At 33.1% G+C, this 19,750-nt stretch overlaps 2 protein-coding genes across 2 annotated transcripts; both read right to left on the reverse strand.

Annotated features, from left to right (window-relative positions):
• Positions 1–5,858: 5,858 nt before the first annotated feature.
• LOC107139840 (olfactory receptor 6C2-like) lies at positions 5,859–6,794 on the reverse strand. Its single transcript, XM_015482682.1, has one exon. The coding sequence runs from the start codon at positions 6,792–6,794 to the stop codon at positions 5,859–5,861; it is 936 nt and encodes a 311-aa protein (XP_015338168.1).
• Positions 6,795–16,255: 9,461 nt separating this feature from the next.
• Positions 16,256–17,194, reverse strand: LOC107139753 (olfactory receptor 6C2-like). The gene has a single exon (XM_048801073.1). It carries the CDS (start codon positions 17,192–17,194, stop codon positions 16,256–16,258), a length of 939 nt encoding a protein of 312 aa, XP_048657030.1.
• Positions 17,195–19,750: the final 2,556 nt, after the last annotated feature.

Here is a 19,750-nt window from a genome sequence, read left to right on the forward strand (position 1 = left end):
TCATATTAACACATTTTCATTGACAAGGTAACACAAGGTAACAGCAGAAATGTAATTTTAGACTCAAAACAGTAACTATTTCATGCTTCTTCCTTGAAAATTGTTCTTAGTTATACTAGTACCTATTCATATTTTCCTATATAAATCCACATCCAAAAGGCTCTTTTCTTTGTACTGAATTTGGCAGTGCAAGATGTCATCAAAAGCAGGCCACGTGGCTCAGGGTACACAGATATGATTTTAGAACAAGGAAAACTGCATGGGAGGAATAATTCATCTGAGAGATGGCATTGTACCATCAGGGTTCCTGGCAAATACAAGGTGATAGACAAGGTTTATTTATTCCTTCTGAATTACCCCTGTTCCCCTTCCTCTGTTCTCTCCCATGTATTCTTAGTCACTTTGGTGATTTGGTTTTTATTTTTTTTAATGAACTGTCTAGTACATTTTAAAATATATTGCAGACACTATTATTTTATGTTTGAAACAAACCTCATTTAGTCTTCATTTGGAACCAAGACTTCTCACAGATTGGACAGTTTAGGTTCAAGAAGACTTTGAATTCTGCATCTGCCAAAACCATGGCAAAAGGACTTCAATACCTGATGGATAAAAAGGGGATATTTCTTGTAAGATGATATCTAATACGGATATTATTTGATATCTATGACACTAGCAGATATTTCTGAGTAGAGGTGTCTTTTCTGTAGTCTTCTATGTTTCTAGAGAGTTAAAACAGTCTCCTCTACTGATACTCATGGCCAGGATAAAGGAGAAACTGGCCATCAGAGGAAAATTCTAATTTCATTTTTCTTCAGAATAACACTTTTATAGAATTAATTATTAACCTCCTTCAATGAACTGAATTTAAGATTTTAATACCAATTGTTTACCTTCTGCCTACTTTACAGAATATGGAAAATATGTCACAAAAATTACATACTAATTATATACTTACTTTTTGGCCCCCCTTCATTAGAGGGCTTTGACAGAACCACAGTGTAGGAGCATTAGCTGTGGAGGAACTTTGTGTGAATTCTGTGCCCAATCATTTTCACCTGTCACAGTCTCCACCCTCAGCCTCCACGCGAGCACATGTATGGGTGGACACACACATGCACACACACACTCACACTCAGGCAGGTGTGTCAATTGGCAGTTCCTGTCTAGATTTTCATCACTCCTGCTATCATGAGACCACTCTCTATCCTCTCTTTATTCCACACATCTAAAATGGCATCTTATACCAGATTACCCATTGATTCTTTTAGTTTAAGGAAAAAAATAGTGGTGTAGAGCAGAAAAGAAAATTGTAGTCCGTTGGAGAGCTCATGTGGTTTTGGTCAGGGAGGCAGGCTTCCCTGAAATTTCTGTAATAGCAGCCTTTGTTTTATATTGCAACCAGTGCACAGGGAACAACAGAGAAAACAACTCAGTCCTTGGTGACTCAGATTGAGAGGTTATTCACAAATTGGTGGCAGTCTAATCAACAGTGTAAAAATTTATGTAGCAATAGGGACAGTGTCCTCAGAGACTTGGAGAGTTTAGTATGTTTGAATTCTGTTTTGATTATTTGTTGAATCTCTGTATTTCCCCAGGATTAGATCCTGCCTTGTATTTCATATGTATTATATGTTATGTATTTGTGACCTAAATCTCATGTAAAATAAAAATCCTCTACTCAAAGAAAATTTAAGAAGTCCTATTTTACAGATAAGAAAACTGAGGATCAGAGGACTGCTAGTCAGTGTGCTTCCAGGGGTGGTGCAGGTTTTGAACAGAAATTTATCTTACACTCCAGTATCTGCTTCTGTGGAACACAACATGAGCTCATTCCCCCAATAATTAGGAGGCTCACTGGCATTTCAGACGTGATGTTCTCCTAGTTTGCCTGGCCCACATTGTCATGACACCCCTTCCTACTTGTTTCATTTCAGATAAGCGGTGGGCCTACCTGTGATATTTAAAGGAATAGAGAGTTTTGCATCCTAAGCACTGAAGAAAAAGTCCTTGGTCTCAGGATATGTTCTATATTTTGTTTTATTGTGACTTATCACTACCTAATCGAGTGAATAAGGCTTTTTCTTTGAGTGTTTCTGGACTCCAACTCCTGCTATTCCTGTTGATCCTGGTGTCACATGATGGACCTGATTCCAGAGGTGTGCACTGCAGCAGCAGTCTTGGCTGTCCCTCTGCTCACTGCACTACTTGCTATCCACTCAGCACTGCTCTACTGAGTTTTCTCACACATCACTCCTATCTGTCTGTCTGTCATCCCTGACAAAGGGGATAGGTTGGATATAAAGGAGATGCCTCTTTATTGAATAAAGTTTTTTTTAAAATTTGTTCTTTTTACATATCCATGACAGTAGAAAGTATTTTGACATATTGTACATACGTGGAGTATGACTTCCTGTTCTTGTGGTTGTACATGATGTGGAGTTAGTTACACTGGTCGTGTATTCATATACGAACAGAGGAAAGTTATGCCCAATTCATTCTACTGCCTTTTGAGTGAAGTTTTGAGGAATAGCTGTTAAGCTGTAGCTAACACTGGTCATTTCCCTCCTTGTTCTGCTTCATTTTATCCAGAGTTACTGAATGCTCGTTTTATTGACAGTGACAAATTGCCCAGATAAAATACTACCTGGCCTCCCTGAGAGCTGTTTTAGCTGCATGGCTAAGATTATGGCTGATGATAGTCTTTACATATTTTAATTGCTATTATTGCTATAGAACCATAAATTTCCCTTTGAATACTGCTTTAGTTGTATTTCAATTATTCACATAATTTTATAATTGTCTTTTAGTTATTTTTCTCAATAATCTTTATGAGTGATTTCTATCTTAATTCTCTTTGACCACATAACATGTTTTGTATAATTTGAATTCTTTAAAATTCATCTAGATCTGTCAGAGAGCTCTGAATACTGTCTATCTTAGTAAATATTTTCTATGAACTTCAGAACATTTATGCTGTTCTTTGGGTGGAGTGTTCTGTAAATACAGTCAGTAAGGCCATACTTATGGAGGGTTTTGTTTAAGTCTTGTATATATTTACTGAATTTCTTGAGTACTGGTTCAATTCCTTATTGACACAAATGTTTCAATGTTTCTAACTGTAATAGTGTAATTGTCTTTCCTCTTTGTAGTTTTATCAATTTATGCTTTCTATATTTTGAAGTATCATTCTATGCAGAAACACTTAGAGCAGTTATGGTTTCTTAAGGAAAAGAGCTTTTTATTACTCAAAAACTTGTTATTGCTATTAAAATTATTTCTTCTAATTTACATTGTTCATTGTGAATGTGGTCACTCTAACTTAAAAAAATTGTAATATGTAATGCATTATTATTTTTTATAGGCTATCATCCAAGTCTTTGGATAGTGCTATTTTATATTATTCATTCTTAAGAACTATTCTTCAATTTCTGTTTTATATTAAAATTTACTTTCTTTTAGGCAGCAGAATTGTCCTTGCCTGTCCCTTATTTTTTATTCCTCCCTCCTTACGTTTTCTCTTTGTCTCTCCAGAGAAAAAGTGAAAATCCACTATCTTAACAGATTTAAAATGTATGCCAAGGCATTGTTAACTATAGTCATATTGTTCTATATTAGATCTCTAGACTAACTTGTCTTGCTTAGCCAACCTTGACCCCACTGACCAAACATCTCCCTGTTTCTTGCACCCACAGTCACTATTTTATTCTTTGCTTCTATTCTATTTTTCTTCTTATCTATTTTACATTCCTCATACAAGTGATTAAACTATGATATTTTTTAGTGTCTGACTTATTTAGTTTAGCATAGTGTCCTCTAGGTTCATACATATTGTCAAAATGGCAAGATTTCCTTTCTTTCTAGGGGGATATTTCTTTTCCTCTTTCCACATTTTTTTTCCATTGGTGCATTAGAGTTGTACATAATAATGGGAATTTTGAAATAAAAATTTGGGATCTAAGCTATAAAAATGATTCAGCCTATTTTCCTGTAATTTCCTGGGCCTTTTCTCTGGAGATAATGAGGATTTCCATACTTTGCTTATCAATTATTGTACAAATAGAGAGCTATTTCCTCAATAAATTGTTGTATTAGTTAAAGAAGAAATGGAGGTGGGGTGCAGTGGCATATGCCTCTAATCCCAGTGATCCAGGAGGCTGAGGCAGAAGGATAGCAAATTCAAAGCCAGCCTTAGCAATTTAGCAAGGTCCTAAGCAACTTAGTGGAATCCTCTCTCAAAATTAATAAAATAAAATAAAGTAAAATAAAATAAAATAAAATAAAATAAAAAGGTTTGTGATGTAGTTCAGTAGTTAAGCACCCCTGGGTCTGATTCCTGATACCAAGAGGTGGTGGGGTGGTGAGTTGGGAGAGAAGAAATGGAGAATGTCTTCTCTTCAGCTTTTCAAATTTTTTGGGGAAAGCATAATTTTCATAAAGCATAGCTGCTGAGTCATCTGTCTGAGCTTTAAAGGCAGTACCACTAGTTCTTCCCTAGTCTCAGTTCCTTCGTTAGAAAAATTAAGGTGATTTTCTATCTATGTGCATTTCTATGACCCATTTATGGTGCCTAATTGGACAGGTGCATAATAAGTAACACTAACTATATTGGCTGTTATGATTAGGATATTTTCAACTCTTTTGGACATTTTGAAGGGTATTAGGAAACAAAGTAAAGAGATTGTTAGTACTGAAAATGCAGGAGGCCTTGAAACATGCTGGATGGATTACTCATCACCAGAGTTCTAATGACAATTGAATCCTGGAAATTCTTGCTAGGGAAGATGAAAGTTGCAAGTAATTTCATTATTCATCTCAGGAACTTCCTGAAAGTAAGTCTCTGTTGTGACTTATTTCGGTTAGCATGATGTACTAGGTTCACCCATGTCATCACCAATGACAAAATTTCTTGCTTTTTTGTGGATCTGTAGCTTTGAGGTGTTCTTAACTCTTCCAATACACTCAAATCACCAGACACACCAAGGCTCATAGTAGGTCAGAGTTTACCCGTGAACACTTAGAAAACTGAAAAATAGTAGTGACAAAGTAATGTTGAATTGTAAAAAGTGCCACTTTGTGCCAGTGGGGAACTTGGAGGCCTGTTAAATTAGGGTTTTCAGTAAAGGGGGCTAGTCATGGAACTGTGGGGAAGTCTTGGTAAAAGAGCACAAGTTATCAGAAAATTCTATCAAGAGAATGTCAGAGAAAAATTCTTAAAAAAAAAAAAGACAGAAGTGGTGATAATGGTACTATTGTGCTATGGGTCATGGGAGAGCTCTTCCTCTGCTAGAAGCAACTGTCTGTGAAAGCTGGCCATCCCTTCTCCCTAATGCTTGTCCTGTCTCCTTGACTACAATTCATCTTGCTTTAGGAAGCCATGTGGCCATAATACTTGTCATCCTTCATTATAATTATTCCCAGTTAATTGAATTTTCAGGGTCTTTTTAAATAAGGTTGTTCTGTTACTGAGCTCATTTTCATTGCAAATTTTATTTCATTAATATAATCATGCTAATAGAAAAATATCAGACACTTTGTTGTGCTTGTAGTATATATTTAAAATTGATTAGTTTTATTTTAATAATGAAAATTTAATAGCAATATGGTATATTACATTGGCTGAATCTTTCATGTAGTTTTTGGTTTGATTTTAAAAATTTCTTAATAAATCAAGTTTTTTAAAAATTGCTGTCTTCATTGTTTACTTAAGATTCAATTTAGATTTGTGGGTTCAATATTTGCTTTAGGTTTTTGGGTGCTTTCTGCAGTACACAAACAATTATTTTAGGAACTTAATGGTAAATGCTTTAGAAAGCTAATCTGTTATGAAAACCTGAATGATTAACTTTGGCATTTCTTTACTTTTTGGAAGATAAGGCAATTCTTTTGACTGAGTCATTGAAAGCTTGTTTTACTTGCTTATTCCTTAAGGTGTAGATGAAGGGGTTTAACATAGGAGCGATGGAAGTAGTGAGGACTATCACCCCCTTATTAATAGCTACGGAGTCCTTTGCTGAAGGTTTGACATAGATGAAGATGCAGCTGCCATAGGTGATAGAGACCACAATCATGTGGGAAGAACAGGTAGAAAAGGCTTTTTTCCTTTGCTGGGCAGAAGGGAATCTTATGATGGTCTTGATTATACATATGTAGGAGAGAGCTACACAAAGAAGGGTGGTGATAAAGGTCAACACAGCACAGCCTATAACCATCTGCTCAATGACCCACGTGTCTGAGCATGAAATTTTCAGGAAGGGAGACACATCACAAAGAAAGCTATCAATAACATTAGAATCACAGAATTCCAGATTTTGGCTAAGGCTAAATGGTGGGAGTATGATCAATAGGCCAGCTATCCAACAGCAGAGGATGAGTCTTCTGCAGGCTGTGTTGCTCATGATGGTGGTGTAATGGAGGGGTTTGCAGATGGCCACGTATCGGTCATAAGACATGGTGGCCAGGAGAAAAAACTCAGTTACTCCAAAGAGGTCAGTAAAAAATGCTTGAATGGTGCAAGCACAGTAGGTGATAGTCTTGTCACCTGTTGATAGGTTGTACAAGTATCTAGGAATACAAGCTGATGTGAAAAAGATTTCTAAGAAGGAAAAATTTTGTAGGAAAAAGTACATTGGTGTTTTAAGATGAGGATTCATTAGTGTGAGTAAGATAATTGCCATGTTCCCAGTTATACTCAGTAAGTAGGTAAAAAACAAAAAAATGAAAAGTAGACTCTGAATTTGTGGATCATCTGTTAGTCCCAGGAGAATGAAGGTTGTTGTTGTGTGGTTTCTCATAACTGATTCCAGCTCTTTGTGAGGAAAATCAGGTATTTTGTTAGAATATAGGGATGCTAAAGTTCATAGTGATAAACGTTAAGAAGTGAACTCAAATATCTGGTTCACACGAATTTTATTCTTTAACTTGGTAATTAATATTGTAAATAATCTCATGGGCTTTGTAAGTTTTCATCTTTAAAAGAGCTATTTCTTATAGATCAGTTTAACTGTGCCACAGTGCAATAATTTGTAGATTCTATCTCTTCATTGCATTTTCCCAAATTTCTTTAAAAATTTTTGTCCATATTCTGAGTTGTTTTAATTGATGATGCATTCAGTATTAATATTTTATTTTACTCCCAATGCATTATTCTCTGTTTTGAAGTTGAAATCTTAAAGTTCACTAATAATTTCACATCTGGTTTGTAGATTGATCCTTGATAAAACAATCACATAATAAATAATTTGGACTTGCTATTGAGGCTTACCAAAATCCACAATCAATTATAATTTTATGTCCATCCTCTGTAACAAAATAATGTTTTTGTCATTTTGTATATAAAATGCATATTTAAAAAATTTAAAAAAATATACACTCATGGCTCTTAAACGGTTCAGGTTTTTAAAAGTTATTTGTATGTTTTGCATTAAAGGAAAATGTTTGCTACTGAATTAAGTCATACCACAGAATTGCCACATTTTTTGTTGACACCCATTACCAAAGTGACAAGTTGCTTCTGTTCTTGTATCATCTGTGTAATGTAAATGAGTAGTTGAAATTCACTTTGCTTCCTTGAGATAGCTGTCATCAAGATAATGAAATAACAGATCAACTTTGCAGTACTGAGTTTGAATAAATAGCTCCTTTATAATTTTCTCCCTTCCATTAACAAATTAACTACAATATCCTTCAATTAAATGTTTCCAGTCAGTGTCTTTAGGTTTTGCTATTTTCCTACATCAGTGAATGAAAGTAGATTTCCTTGGTGGACTCCAATGATAAAGTTTCAAGAATGGATTCAATGCATTGATTAAAATATTCAAAGCATTGATTAAAATATTCTCTTCTTACTAGGATGGGTACAGAGTCAACTTGGATCATGTGTCAAGTTTTCATGTTTATGTCACTTTCTCAGAGAAGTATAATTATCAAGGATCTTGATTTTCTTGAGAGATGGAACTCTGAAAGACAATAGATTTGCATAAGAGACAATTTCAGTGGATCATATTAAAATGTAGCACTAACCCATCTACCTTCTTTGAACACATTTTCTTCAGCTCACAGTTACCAAATGCTTATGGCGTTAAACTCAGCACTACACACTTTGTAAAACATTAGAGAATCTCATAATATAATTATTTTATAAAATTGTAAATACCATGTATCTATGAGAAGAACACCTTTCCTACATTGTCAGTGTCAGTTTTGGCAAAACAATTGACTGTAAAGTGTGACTAACAAATCCTTTTTATTTTCCATTTACAGTTTATGTAAATATATCTAATAAGATGATATCATCTAAGGTCCTCTTTAGTTTGTGGGTGTAGCACATGATGCATTGAAATGACAATAAGTTATGTGACATTTTGATGACTCTCTAAACAACTGTTATTAATGACCATAATATATCTAGTGATAGTACTCTCATGCTTTTTAAAATTAGTCATAGATTTTGTTCACACTGCAACCTAAAAACTGTTAACAACACAAAACTGAAAATGAAGGTGTTGTTAAGACTTTTGTGTCACCTTGGGGTAACTCTTGCTAAACAGGTTCACAGGGAGCCTGGGAATTCATGAAGTTTTCTATTAACAATATACTACAAAAGTTTTCCCTCAATGAATGTTCTATTGTCATACTAGGCAATATATTTTCTTAATTATTCTCTAATATTTCTATTATTGGAATGAAAAAAATTTCCAAAGTGAATAATGTTAGCGACAATCTGGTAGAAAAATCTAATGTCTGAAACTCTTGGCTGAGAGATATTTGTAATTTATAATTATTATATTATAATATGATATTTGTAATCTATAATTAAGTTAAAGACCACATAATCTTTTGTAACACTGGTTGAAAAGTTAGGAATGGATCTTCTGTGTATTGGAAATTTAAAAAGAATCTAACAGTCAATAGTCATGATGTATCCTCAGAGGAAGTCATCAGTGTCATCTGCCACTGACTGCAAGAACAAAATTTTAAAGTAGCAATCTAATTATTTTCACTTGTTTTTATAACATTTAGGGCAATTGGAAAGTATAAGACCTTAAATTTCTTTTACGTGTTTCTATCATATGGGTAATATTTGAAGTTGAAAAATTTGTCTGAGAAGTGAAGATGGAAAAAGAATATAAAATTAGTAGTTAATATTTCATAATATACAGTTTTATATTTTCTGCAGATATACTAAATATATTATAAATAGTACTCATAGAAATGCAAACATTAAAAGCAAAACTAATGCAATTTAAAGTGTAATTTTTCATATGCTATTTACTTTAAAACACTTCATGAATCTATTGTAAAATGTGTTTGATACCTGCTCAGCTTAACCATAATACCCAAACCAAGAAATACTATGATATCTGGTTTCTCTTACCTGTCTTACACAGATAGCTCATCTTCCACTCATGATTGCCATTCATACTTCTTCAGTCTTTCAGTGACATACTAATTTTTAAGGATGTTATATTCTCAGTTTGCATCAATAGCTCTTCCATAATTTTTAACAGGAGTCAACTCATTACACTGTAATCTCAAGCACTTTTAATCCTGAATTAGTATGTTTAGGGTTTGAGGTTGGTTTATGTCAATGAATGAAAAGAATATTCCTGGGAGACTCCAATTAGACTGTAAGGTGAATAGTTTTCTGTGTTTAAATTATTTCTTTCCTTTAGAATAAGGAGAGGTTAGTTACCAGATGTGTCCAGTCTCCAGGAAAATCTGCAGAATATATAGTCACAAAAATAGAAAAGGAAGACAGTTCCTGGAATTTCTGGGGAGTCCCATGACATTTCCAGGGATTATAGGGAAAAATAGGTCAAATTGATATGGACTGAAGGATCATACATTTACAATGTATGTATAGCTCACCTATCCCTCTGCCAAGCCTTTTACTTCAGCTCTCTGGCATTTAGTTCAATATGTAAAAAACATACACTTGCAGTTCTGCCCACCCTGCGTAGAATCCCTTGTTTTAAAATGTCTGCTTTCCAATCCTTAATGGTCTTTCTTGTACAGAATATCAAGAGCCAAAGTTTGAGAGAATTACTGAAACTGAATTCTGACATTTCTATTTTCTTTATGTATGTGAAAGTTTAAAACAAATTAAGGCTGCAGATGCCATATAGTATATCAACTTTTAGTTAGTGCATCATATTTAGAGGTGATTTTTCCATATAAACATACATTGCTTTCACTTTGAAGAGAAAGATGAGTTCTTGTTAGATAACAGTGAGGTAACAATCTAGATAATACTCATTATGTATCATCTTGGCTAAGCTGTGTTTTCAAAGGTTGCACTTTCTACAAAAAATATAACTTAGATATAAACTTAATTCTTTTACAATATTTCAAATAGTTATACACACCATATGATATAGATAAATGTATATAAAATCTAATTTCTCTGATGAAATACTGATACAATCTCAAAAAAGAATAGAGGTACAATTATAGAAGTTGTACTTACTCTTCTGAAAGTCCACGTTAGATTCCACTCGATGTGTAACAGCAGCTTTTCTGCAGATGTTGAGGAGGAATGGATCTCATTAGTGGAGGCTGTGTTTGAACTTCTGGCTGCTCTTGCTGTGGACAGCTGATCCTCCTATAGTGCCTTTTGTCTCTGAGATTTTCAAATCCAACACATTGCCAATATTTTCTCATTACAGATTTCATCCATTTTAAAATGCTCTAGGTTTAAGAATCTATGGTACTCAAAAGTTTTGGGAATATGAAGAGCTCTTCTGGTTTTGAAAGAGTTGGTAATTCTGATTCCTATGGATGGGTTGAGAAGTTTTTACAATTACAAGATTATCATTTGTTTTATTTGCCAAAGTTGAAGTGAGATGAATAAACAAAAGGGACCTTGGGTGACCCAATTTCAAAAATCACTAATGAAACTTCACTATAATGAACTTGGCAGGAATCCTGAAAAATACAGCACTGAAGGCAGTGTCCTCTGAGAAACAGAGACAACAATCATGACCAACATATAACACTGAAACCCAGATGGTTAGGTACATGTCTGTCCCTCTGACATCTGTTCTACCTCCCCTATGGTGGATGATGATTGGGACTTAGTTTTCTTCTTTATTACATTTTTTTTCTATAGAAGCTTTCCTTCCCTTACACACTGTGGATATCACTTTTTCCTTTAACCAGATTGTTTTTGGTTATCAATTTTTAAAATTTATTCTAATTTGTTATATATGACAGCAGAATGCATACTACATTTTTAATTAAAATAAGTAAAAAATTCAGATAGTCACAATAAGAAAATATATGAACAATCACAAACTTTTACAGTTTCTATAATTTCCAACTTTTCACATTCACAAATAACTACATCTTACATTTGTATTCCCTATGATATAAATATTCCTTATATAATTTTTAAACTTGTTTCATCATGAAATATTAATATACAAGTATTTTAAGACAATAATGTTAGAAGGTATCATCATTTTTGATATTTTTATAATAAGATTCCTTCAGTTTTTCCATGCCATTCCCAATTCTTGAACATGCTTTGAAGCTGCTTATTATTATCAGATAGATGGGTGCATATAAATATATTGCATGGTTGAATAAACTGTTTTCCAGAAATTTAGTTTTCTTGCAAATCATCCTTTTATGACCACTTTTGCAAGCTTACAATGACTACATTTATACCACCAGAAATAAAGCACATCCACACTCCAAGGCTTCTGCATCAGATTATCAAAATTTTCTCTAAAAGGTCATACAGATTTATACATCTAATTATACTTCATGACAGTACTCCTGTTTCAACACTGAGTTAAACACTGTATATTCTTCTTCTTTTTTATTTTCAAGTCAATAAACTCTTTTCAACTATGTTTTTTTAAATTTAATTTTTTAAAAAAAATTAGTTACACATGACGGTACAATGACCTTGACATATCATACATTTGAATCAGGTGTGATATGATATCTCATTTTTTCTGAGTATACAGGTTGCAGAATCACATTGGTCATGCATTCACATATATGCACTATGTTTAAATATTTTTTCTCTAATTGTTACTGGTCTTTAAATTTGTGTATATTACTTAAAAATTATGATTTCTCCTATTAGTCCTTGGGAATTGTTCTCATAGTTTTAACTTATTTTATATTTATACTTATTTAAAAAAATATTCTATTGTATGTTTCAAATTGTTATCTACAAACTCACTAATAAGTTTGATTCTACTATTAGTGCTATTGAAAATACATTTCAAACTATATCAAATATTGTATTTGATATAGTCATTGAGATAAAATATTTTTCTACTTTAATATCTTTCTTTTATTAATTATTGATTTTATTTCTTTTTAATAATTTATTTTACCTTTATTATTTATTTCACTTTATAATACTTTTGTTATTAATAAAATATGGTGAATTATTAATAAAATGTGGTGAATTATATATTTCATTTTAAATGTACAACCAGTATTATATTCTGTTGACAAATTCAAATGTGTTATATTAACCTTTTATATGTTCTGGATTCAATTAGTTAATTTTCTAATATTTTATTTAGGATGTAGTATTTATGATCACAAGAGATTGGTCATTAATTTCCTTTAACTGTCCTAACTAGGTTTTTGTATCAAAAGTACTGTGAGATTTTAAACTGAGTGGTTTTATTTTTTTTCTCTTAGTTTTTGAGGATTTAATGTAAGATAGATGATACTTAGAGTAATCTATTTAGAGTGCCATTTGGTCTTGGAGCTTATATTGTGGAAAAGTTTTTAAATAAAGCTGCATTTGCTTTTCATAAATTTGGATATAACAAAATTTGAATTAATATTGTATTATATGAGTTGTAATTTTCTAAGCGATTCCAGTCAAATATATGTCTAAATTCATTTGCGTGAAGTTTTAGACTGTCATCTCATTTCTTCTTAATGATCCTAAGATCTGTAGGATATTTGGAACTTTGTTAAAAATAAGAAGACAATCTATGTGTTTATCTTTGAAATTTCTTTTCTGTTCCATTGACTTATTCTTTAATCTTGATGCAAATACTGGCTTGATTACATTAGTTTTATAAATTTTAAAGTCAGGTAGTTTTTGTCCCTAATTTTGTCCTTTCTCAAAGCTGTTTTGACTACTCTACATCCTTTGCAACTACATGTACATTTTAGAATCATCTTGTTGACTTTTACAAAAAAACTTGCTGAGATTTTGGTAGAGATTATATTGAAACTATAGAAAAATGCAGGTAAAATTGATATGTTAACAATATTGAGTGAATCTATGAGTATAGTTTATTTCTTCATTTATTTAGGTTTTCTTTAATTTTCATCAGTCATGTTTTGTAGCTTTCCGTGTATACATCTTACATGACTTTGGGCAGATTTAGCCCTAAGTGTTTTATATTTTTGCAGCAATTTTGGTACTATTGTTTAATAATTTTAATTTTTGGTTATTTGTTGCTAATGTTTAGAAATAAAATTCATTTTATTTCACACTTGAAAAGTTTACTTTTGGTTCTAGTAGTTTTCGTTATTTATTTATTTTTATTTTATTTTATTTTTTTTGTATGGGGATTGAACCCAGGGAAGCTTTCCACTGAGCTATGTCCCTTGCCTCTGCACCCGCACCCCCCCCCTTTTTTTTTGAGACAGGGTCTTGCTAAATTGCTTTGGGCTGGCCATTGGGTCTGGCTTATCTGTAGTAGTTTTTAAACAGATGCCAGATAATTTTCTACATACATATTCTTGTGGTCTTCAAATAAAGTTGGACTCCTTTCTTCCTTTCTATTCTGGATGTCTAATTATAATTATCAGAATAATTATTATTAGATTTTGCTTTATTTTATGGTTAAAATCTCCAGTATAGTTAAAGAGATGTGGTAAGAGAGGATGTCATTATATTGTGTATTGTATTTTAGAATGAAAGCCATCCATTTTCTCACATTTTACTATTAACAAAGTCAGTATATAAATTCTTTTCTCAATTTTGGTTATGCTTTCTTATTTTTTCAGGTTCTTAAAAAATAATTACACTTCATATAATTTCTTTACATATTTATTAAATTTGCTAGCTTTGAATATGTTCAGAAAAACATAATATTTGTGTCAGTGTTGTTGCTGGATCATGATAGCACCAATGACATAAATACCCATTATTGATTCATCAGATTTATTCTTTAATGAAGAATATGTGAATTCAAAAAATAGAGATAGAGGTACAGATTTAGACTTAGCAAAATTTGTATTTGGAAAAGTTTCAAGATCTTTTGTCCTTTTTTCTCTAATTAAATGGATCTATGAGCTATATCATTTATATCTGAGTCAACAAGATGTTGTTTTAGTGGATGATGTTAGATTTCTCATCCCAAGGATTCTAAATATTTAAAAAAAAATCTTAACAGGTGTTAGATAACCTCATTGGATATTTTCCTGAAAACAGTCTAGGGTGCAGAGTGTTGCACAGACTATAGTGTTCAAGATTTTGGAATTAATGCATATTTACTTTAAAAGAAAACACTACATTAGAAGTAGAGGTCAAAGATTAAACTCCTTAGACTCTGGGAAATAGTGGAGATTATGGAATTTCAATTGTGGTATTTTTACCATGTGAAGTAGTAGAATAAGAGGAGATTCCATGAATGACTGGACAAGAGGTTTGTTAAAATGCTCAATGTTATTTATTTATCTAAAACTTCTATGTGAATTATTTGGTGTTGAGACCCACAGTTTAGTCGGAATGACGCACGGCATTTTGCTAGAGGGAATGATTGAAAGGTGACCCTGCTTTCAGGATTAGAGTGGATCCTGCTGGGATTAGGGCGGATCCTGCTGACTCGGGCGCCAGCTACTTTGGAGTTCCCGTTCAGTTCTCGAGGGGTTCCGGGAGAACTGGCACGCGGAGCCCGGTGGAGGGAGTGTGTTCCCTGGAAGTGTGTGTAGAGTGCCAGTGAGAGTTCGGGAATAAAGAGTTGCTGTTTGAACCTACAAAGCTTTGTGGCGGCTTGGTTATTTTGTGCCCAGCCAGACTGTGGCAATTTGGGGTCAGGGATGAAAATAAAGACAAGAACACAAAGGAGCTGTCAGTTCTTTGGTGTATAAGAGAGTGTACCAGTAAAAACGTGATAGAATATCTATGTATGAAAAAAATATTTTTAAAGACTGCTTATACATTATATCTATCATTAATCATTAAAAGAAGCTAAAAAGAGATGATGTAGTAGCTCAGATCTAGCAAAATGGAGAGTAATTAATATTTTCTGTGTTTGAAGAGAAAAATTAGAGGGAATGGTTACTGGAATCTGGAAAAAGTGACTCTTAGCTGTAGGTGAGCTGCTCACAGGATTTTGGTTTTTGGGTGTGGCCAATTTCTGGCAATCCCATTAGAAACAAAGGGGCAAAATAGATATCCAATTCCACTTTTCTTCTAAACTTTTAGTAGGTCTTTCCATTGGCTAACCACACCTTGAATTTATGAAATTCATGGAAGTGAACCTCATAAAAATATTCAAAAAATTTTGGAAGGTCAGGTTCTGGAGTGTCAGGTCATTTGTTTTGGTACTATTTCATGTTTGGTCAAACCTACTCATTAAAACTTACTGGGAAAATTATAATAAGGCATAGTTCCACCCAACCAACCAGACCCTAAAACATCAAATATGTGTCATTGCTTGAGGTAGTGGTGGTAAGTCTTTACTTTCTTTGCTTGAGGTAGTGGTGGTGAGCCTTTACTTTCTGTTTTTTCCTTCTTCCTTCCTGTATTTTTGAGATCGAAATACAACTTTCCTACATAAACTACATTATAGTGAGGTAGTATCAATTTGTTCTAAACACATTCCCCATCAGGTAAGTACTTATTTTTTGAATTGTTTTGTGTTACATTTGGTTGTCTTAGTTAAACATTTATAGTAATTTGTAGTTTTGGTTAACCTGGATAGAAGATGAAATTATTATTGTATTTCTTGTGAACATTTAGAGATATATTCCAGTAAAGAATATTAGTCTAACAAAGGTTCATTTATATGAAGAGAAAAGAATAAACTGAAAATTGAGCTTTGGGATATTTTGAGAAAGTTATCCTGAATTAGAACACAGATGAGGAAGGCATAAAATGGTTTTGTAACTTCAGGAATTTGTTAGGAAATCTCTGGTTCCTTGAAAACTTGATTTTTAGATGTCAGCATTATCCTTTAAGTATTTAAATTGATTCACAAAATTGATTTTTAAATATGACAATAAATTTGACAACAAATTTTGATGTCTCTGTATTCTCTTACTTCTTTGAAGGTAACTTAATTCTTTTGAAGGAATCACTAAAAGCTTGTCTCACCTGTTTGTTTCTCAGAGTGTAAATGAATGGGTTCAACATGGGAGCAACGGACGTCATTAGCACTGTCACACCCTTATTGATAGCCACAGATTCCTTTGCTGAAGGTTTGACATAGATGAAGATACAGCTTCCATAGGTGATGGACACCACAATCATATGAGAAGAGCAAGTGGAAAAAGCCCTTTTTCTTTGCTGGGCAGAGGGGAATCTTAGGGTGGTCTTGATGATGTATATGTAGGACAGAACAACACACAGAAGAGTTGTGATGAAAGATAATACAGCACAGGTTATCACCATCTGTTCTAAAAGCCATGTGTCCGAGCATGAAATCTTCAAGATAGGATATGAATCACAGAAAAAATAATCAATTATATTTGAGTCACAGAATTCTAGATTTAGTATCATGATAAGTGGTGGGAGTATGATCAACACAGCAATGATCCAGCAGCAGAAGACAAGCTTTCCACAGACTCTGCTGTTCATGATGACTATGTAATGCAGGGGTTTGCAGATGGCCACATAACGATCATAGGACATAATGGCCAGAAGAAAAAATTCAGTTACTCCAAATACATCAATAAAAAACACTTGAATGACACAAACATTATAAGTAATGGACTTGTCACCTGTTGCTATGTTATATAAGTATCTAGGAATACAAGCAGATGTAAACAAGATTTCTAATAAAGCAAAATTCTGTAGGAAAAAGTACATGGGTGTTTTAAGATGGGGGTCCAATAAAGTGAGGGATATGATGGTCAGATTCCCAGTTATACTCAACATGTAAGTGAGAAATAGAAACACAAAAATTAGACCTTGAACTTGAGGATCATCAGTCAGCCCTAGCAAAATGAAGGTGGTTATTGTCTTGTTTGCCATCATTGAATCCAAGTTTCTTTCATATTTTCAGGAAAAATTCAGAGAAATTTCGAGGGAATACAATGTTATCAAAGGTGAATAGTGCAATTTTCCTTTCTTATTAGGATATAGAGAGTCACCAGAGGCTGTTACTGTCACTTCAGCAACCCAAATGATAAGGTTAGCTACAAAATAATTGTTTTAATAAATCATATCAGAGTTCTGAAGAGTCAAAGAAGCCTGAATGAAATAACTACATAAGATAGTAAATCCTTCACAGGGGAGAAATGACTCTTAACTGCACTTATTTGAGGCTGAGGAGATGAAGGTGAAGGAATTTACCGTAAATAAGAATAAAAATAAACTATCTAAATCTTTAATGAACTTTTATCAGCTTCATTTGGATTTCTGTCACAGATTTTTGAAGATTCTCCACTTTTCCACAGGTCCTTATAAGGTACTTGGTAAAGTATTTTAAAGCTCATGAGAAAGTACAGATATTGTCGCAAGTACCTGTAAGATATTCTCTTAATATATTCCAAGCAGAAGTATAAGGATGAGGCAGTGAAAGTGAGAAAAATATTCCTCCAAAACATTCCAGATATACTCAGAGGATAACAGTAACCAATCTGCAATGTCTAGGGGCAGTCTAATAGGGTAAGAAAAAATATCCTAGGATACAGAATACTGGATGTATATTGAAAAGCAGGGAACTCAACAGCATGAAGAAGATAAAATGGTATCCTCATGATGCTGAAAGGAAGAAGAACAACAGAAAACATCAACTTAAAATTCTTTACTCAGCAACCATTTGTTAGAAGCAAGCATTTGCAAAATAAGAGTTTTTATGCATAAAACTGTACTAAAATATTTACAGAACAGCTGAATTTAAATGAATGTTCACTCATCAAGAATGAAAATAATAATTGCTGCTGATCATGTGGGGAGAAAGGTCCATTGTTGGTGGGAATGTAAATTAGTACAATCACTTTGGAAAGCAGTATGAAGATGCCTCAAAAAACTAGAACCACCATATGACTTAGCTATTCCATTCTTTGGTATTTATTCGAAAGAAATAAACATGCTATAGTGAATCATGCATATCAATGTTTATAGCAGCACAATTTACAATTGCCAAATTATAGAATCAGTCTAGGTTTCCACCAATGGATGAATGAATACAAACCGTTTCTTGGATGCCTATAAGTAAGGATAGTACCGAACTCACAAATACTGCTTTTTCCTATACATAAATATGTATGATAAAGTTTAATTCATAAAAAAGAAAAAAAGTAGGTGGAATTCCATGAAAATAGAAGAGAGGTCAGTGGAGTAGAAGAAGGAGATTGAGGAGGGAGAAGAGGGGACCAAAAAAGGGAGGAACTGTGGAATGAATCTAATTAAACTTTCCCATGCATATACATGAATATACCACGGTAAACCTCACCTTTATGTATAGCCACAATGCACGAATTTAAATCTATAAATCTATAAATAAAAAGGGTTGTTTTATAAGTTAGGCACAGTCGAACACCAATGACAGTAACTAATAACATGATAGAACAATTATAACAATATATTTTCATAAAGTTGTTTAGAGCTTATTTATTTCTGGAATTCTCCATTTAATACTTTGAAACCGCAGCTGACTGTAGGTAACTAAAACCACTGAAAGCAAAACTGTGAAGGGGGTAGAGCAGGTGGAACACTCACATGTCCATAACACACACAGAAATTGTTCCAATGCATCCTGAAATGCTTAGTACTTAACGGAAGATCAAGGTAAAAATTATGTACCTCTTCCTGCTTTGTCTGCAAACTATAGAGTCCATTCTTTCTACTTTTGCATCTCTAAGTGTGTGTCATTTACATAATGAAGGCAGAGATGAAGAATTTTTTTTTTTTTCAGTTCTGAGTTTTGGTCAATAGCTGTTCTGTACACTCTTCCTTAGCTATCAGAAATTGGCCATGAGTGCAGGTAATTAAAAGTTTTCAGTCTTGAATCAGACTAATGGTGGTTTGAGTATTTTATAGAAGTCATTTTAAGTATATTTTTATTAGTGAGGTAGGTTTATGGCCATTCTAACCGTGTGATAGTTTCCATAGTTAAACATTCAGGTCTTACCTTCACCATCATAGAAGGGAAGGGTCACTGAGTTGCTTGAGAAGGTATTCAAAATAATGATCTTAAGGAAACTAATTGATATACAAGAGACTTTAATGAAGACATAGATATCATTAAAAAATCAAGCAGAAATCTTGGAGGTGAATAAGGGATGAAATAAAAAAATACAATAGAGTGCTTCAATATCAGACTAGATCAAGCAGAAGAAAGACTCTTTGAACTTGATAGGTTTTTGACATTATCCACTCAGAGATGTAAAATAGAAAGTGAGAAAGAGTAGACATATCTTATAAGACTAATAAGACTCATTAAACAAAGCCAACACTCACAGAAAATTTACATATTCATGGAAAGCCATGTGATTTAATTTTAATGTGAGATTTCTTTTTCACCATTGTGACAAGAGTTTTTTTTTTTTTTTTTTCCAAAAAAGAGCAACACTTTTCTGGCGATAT

This window comes from Marmota marmota, unplaced genomic scaffold (genome assembly GCF_001458135.2).
Source record: "Marmota marmota marmota unplaced genomic scaffold, marMar, whole genome shotgun sequence".
Lineage (NCBI taxonomy): Eukaryota > Metazoa > Chordata > Mammalia > Rodentia > Sciuridae > Marmota > Marmota marmota.

Excerpts from the sequence above, each read along its gene's own strand:
- LOC107139840 (XM_015482682.1), bottom strand. The coding sequence starts at position 6,794 with ATGAGAAACCACACAACAACAACCTTCATTCTCCTGGGACTAACAGAT.
- LOC107139753 (XM_048801073.1), bottom strand. The coding sequence starts at position 17,194 with ATGATGGCAAACAAGACAATAACCACCTTCATTTTGCTAGGGCTGACT.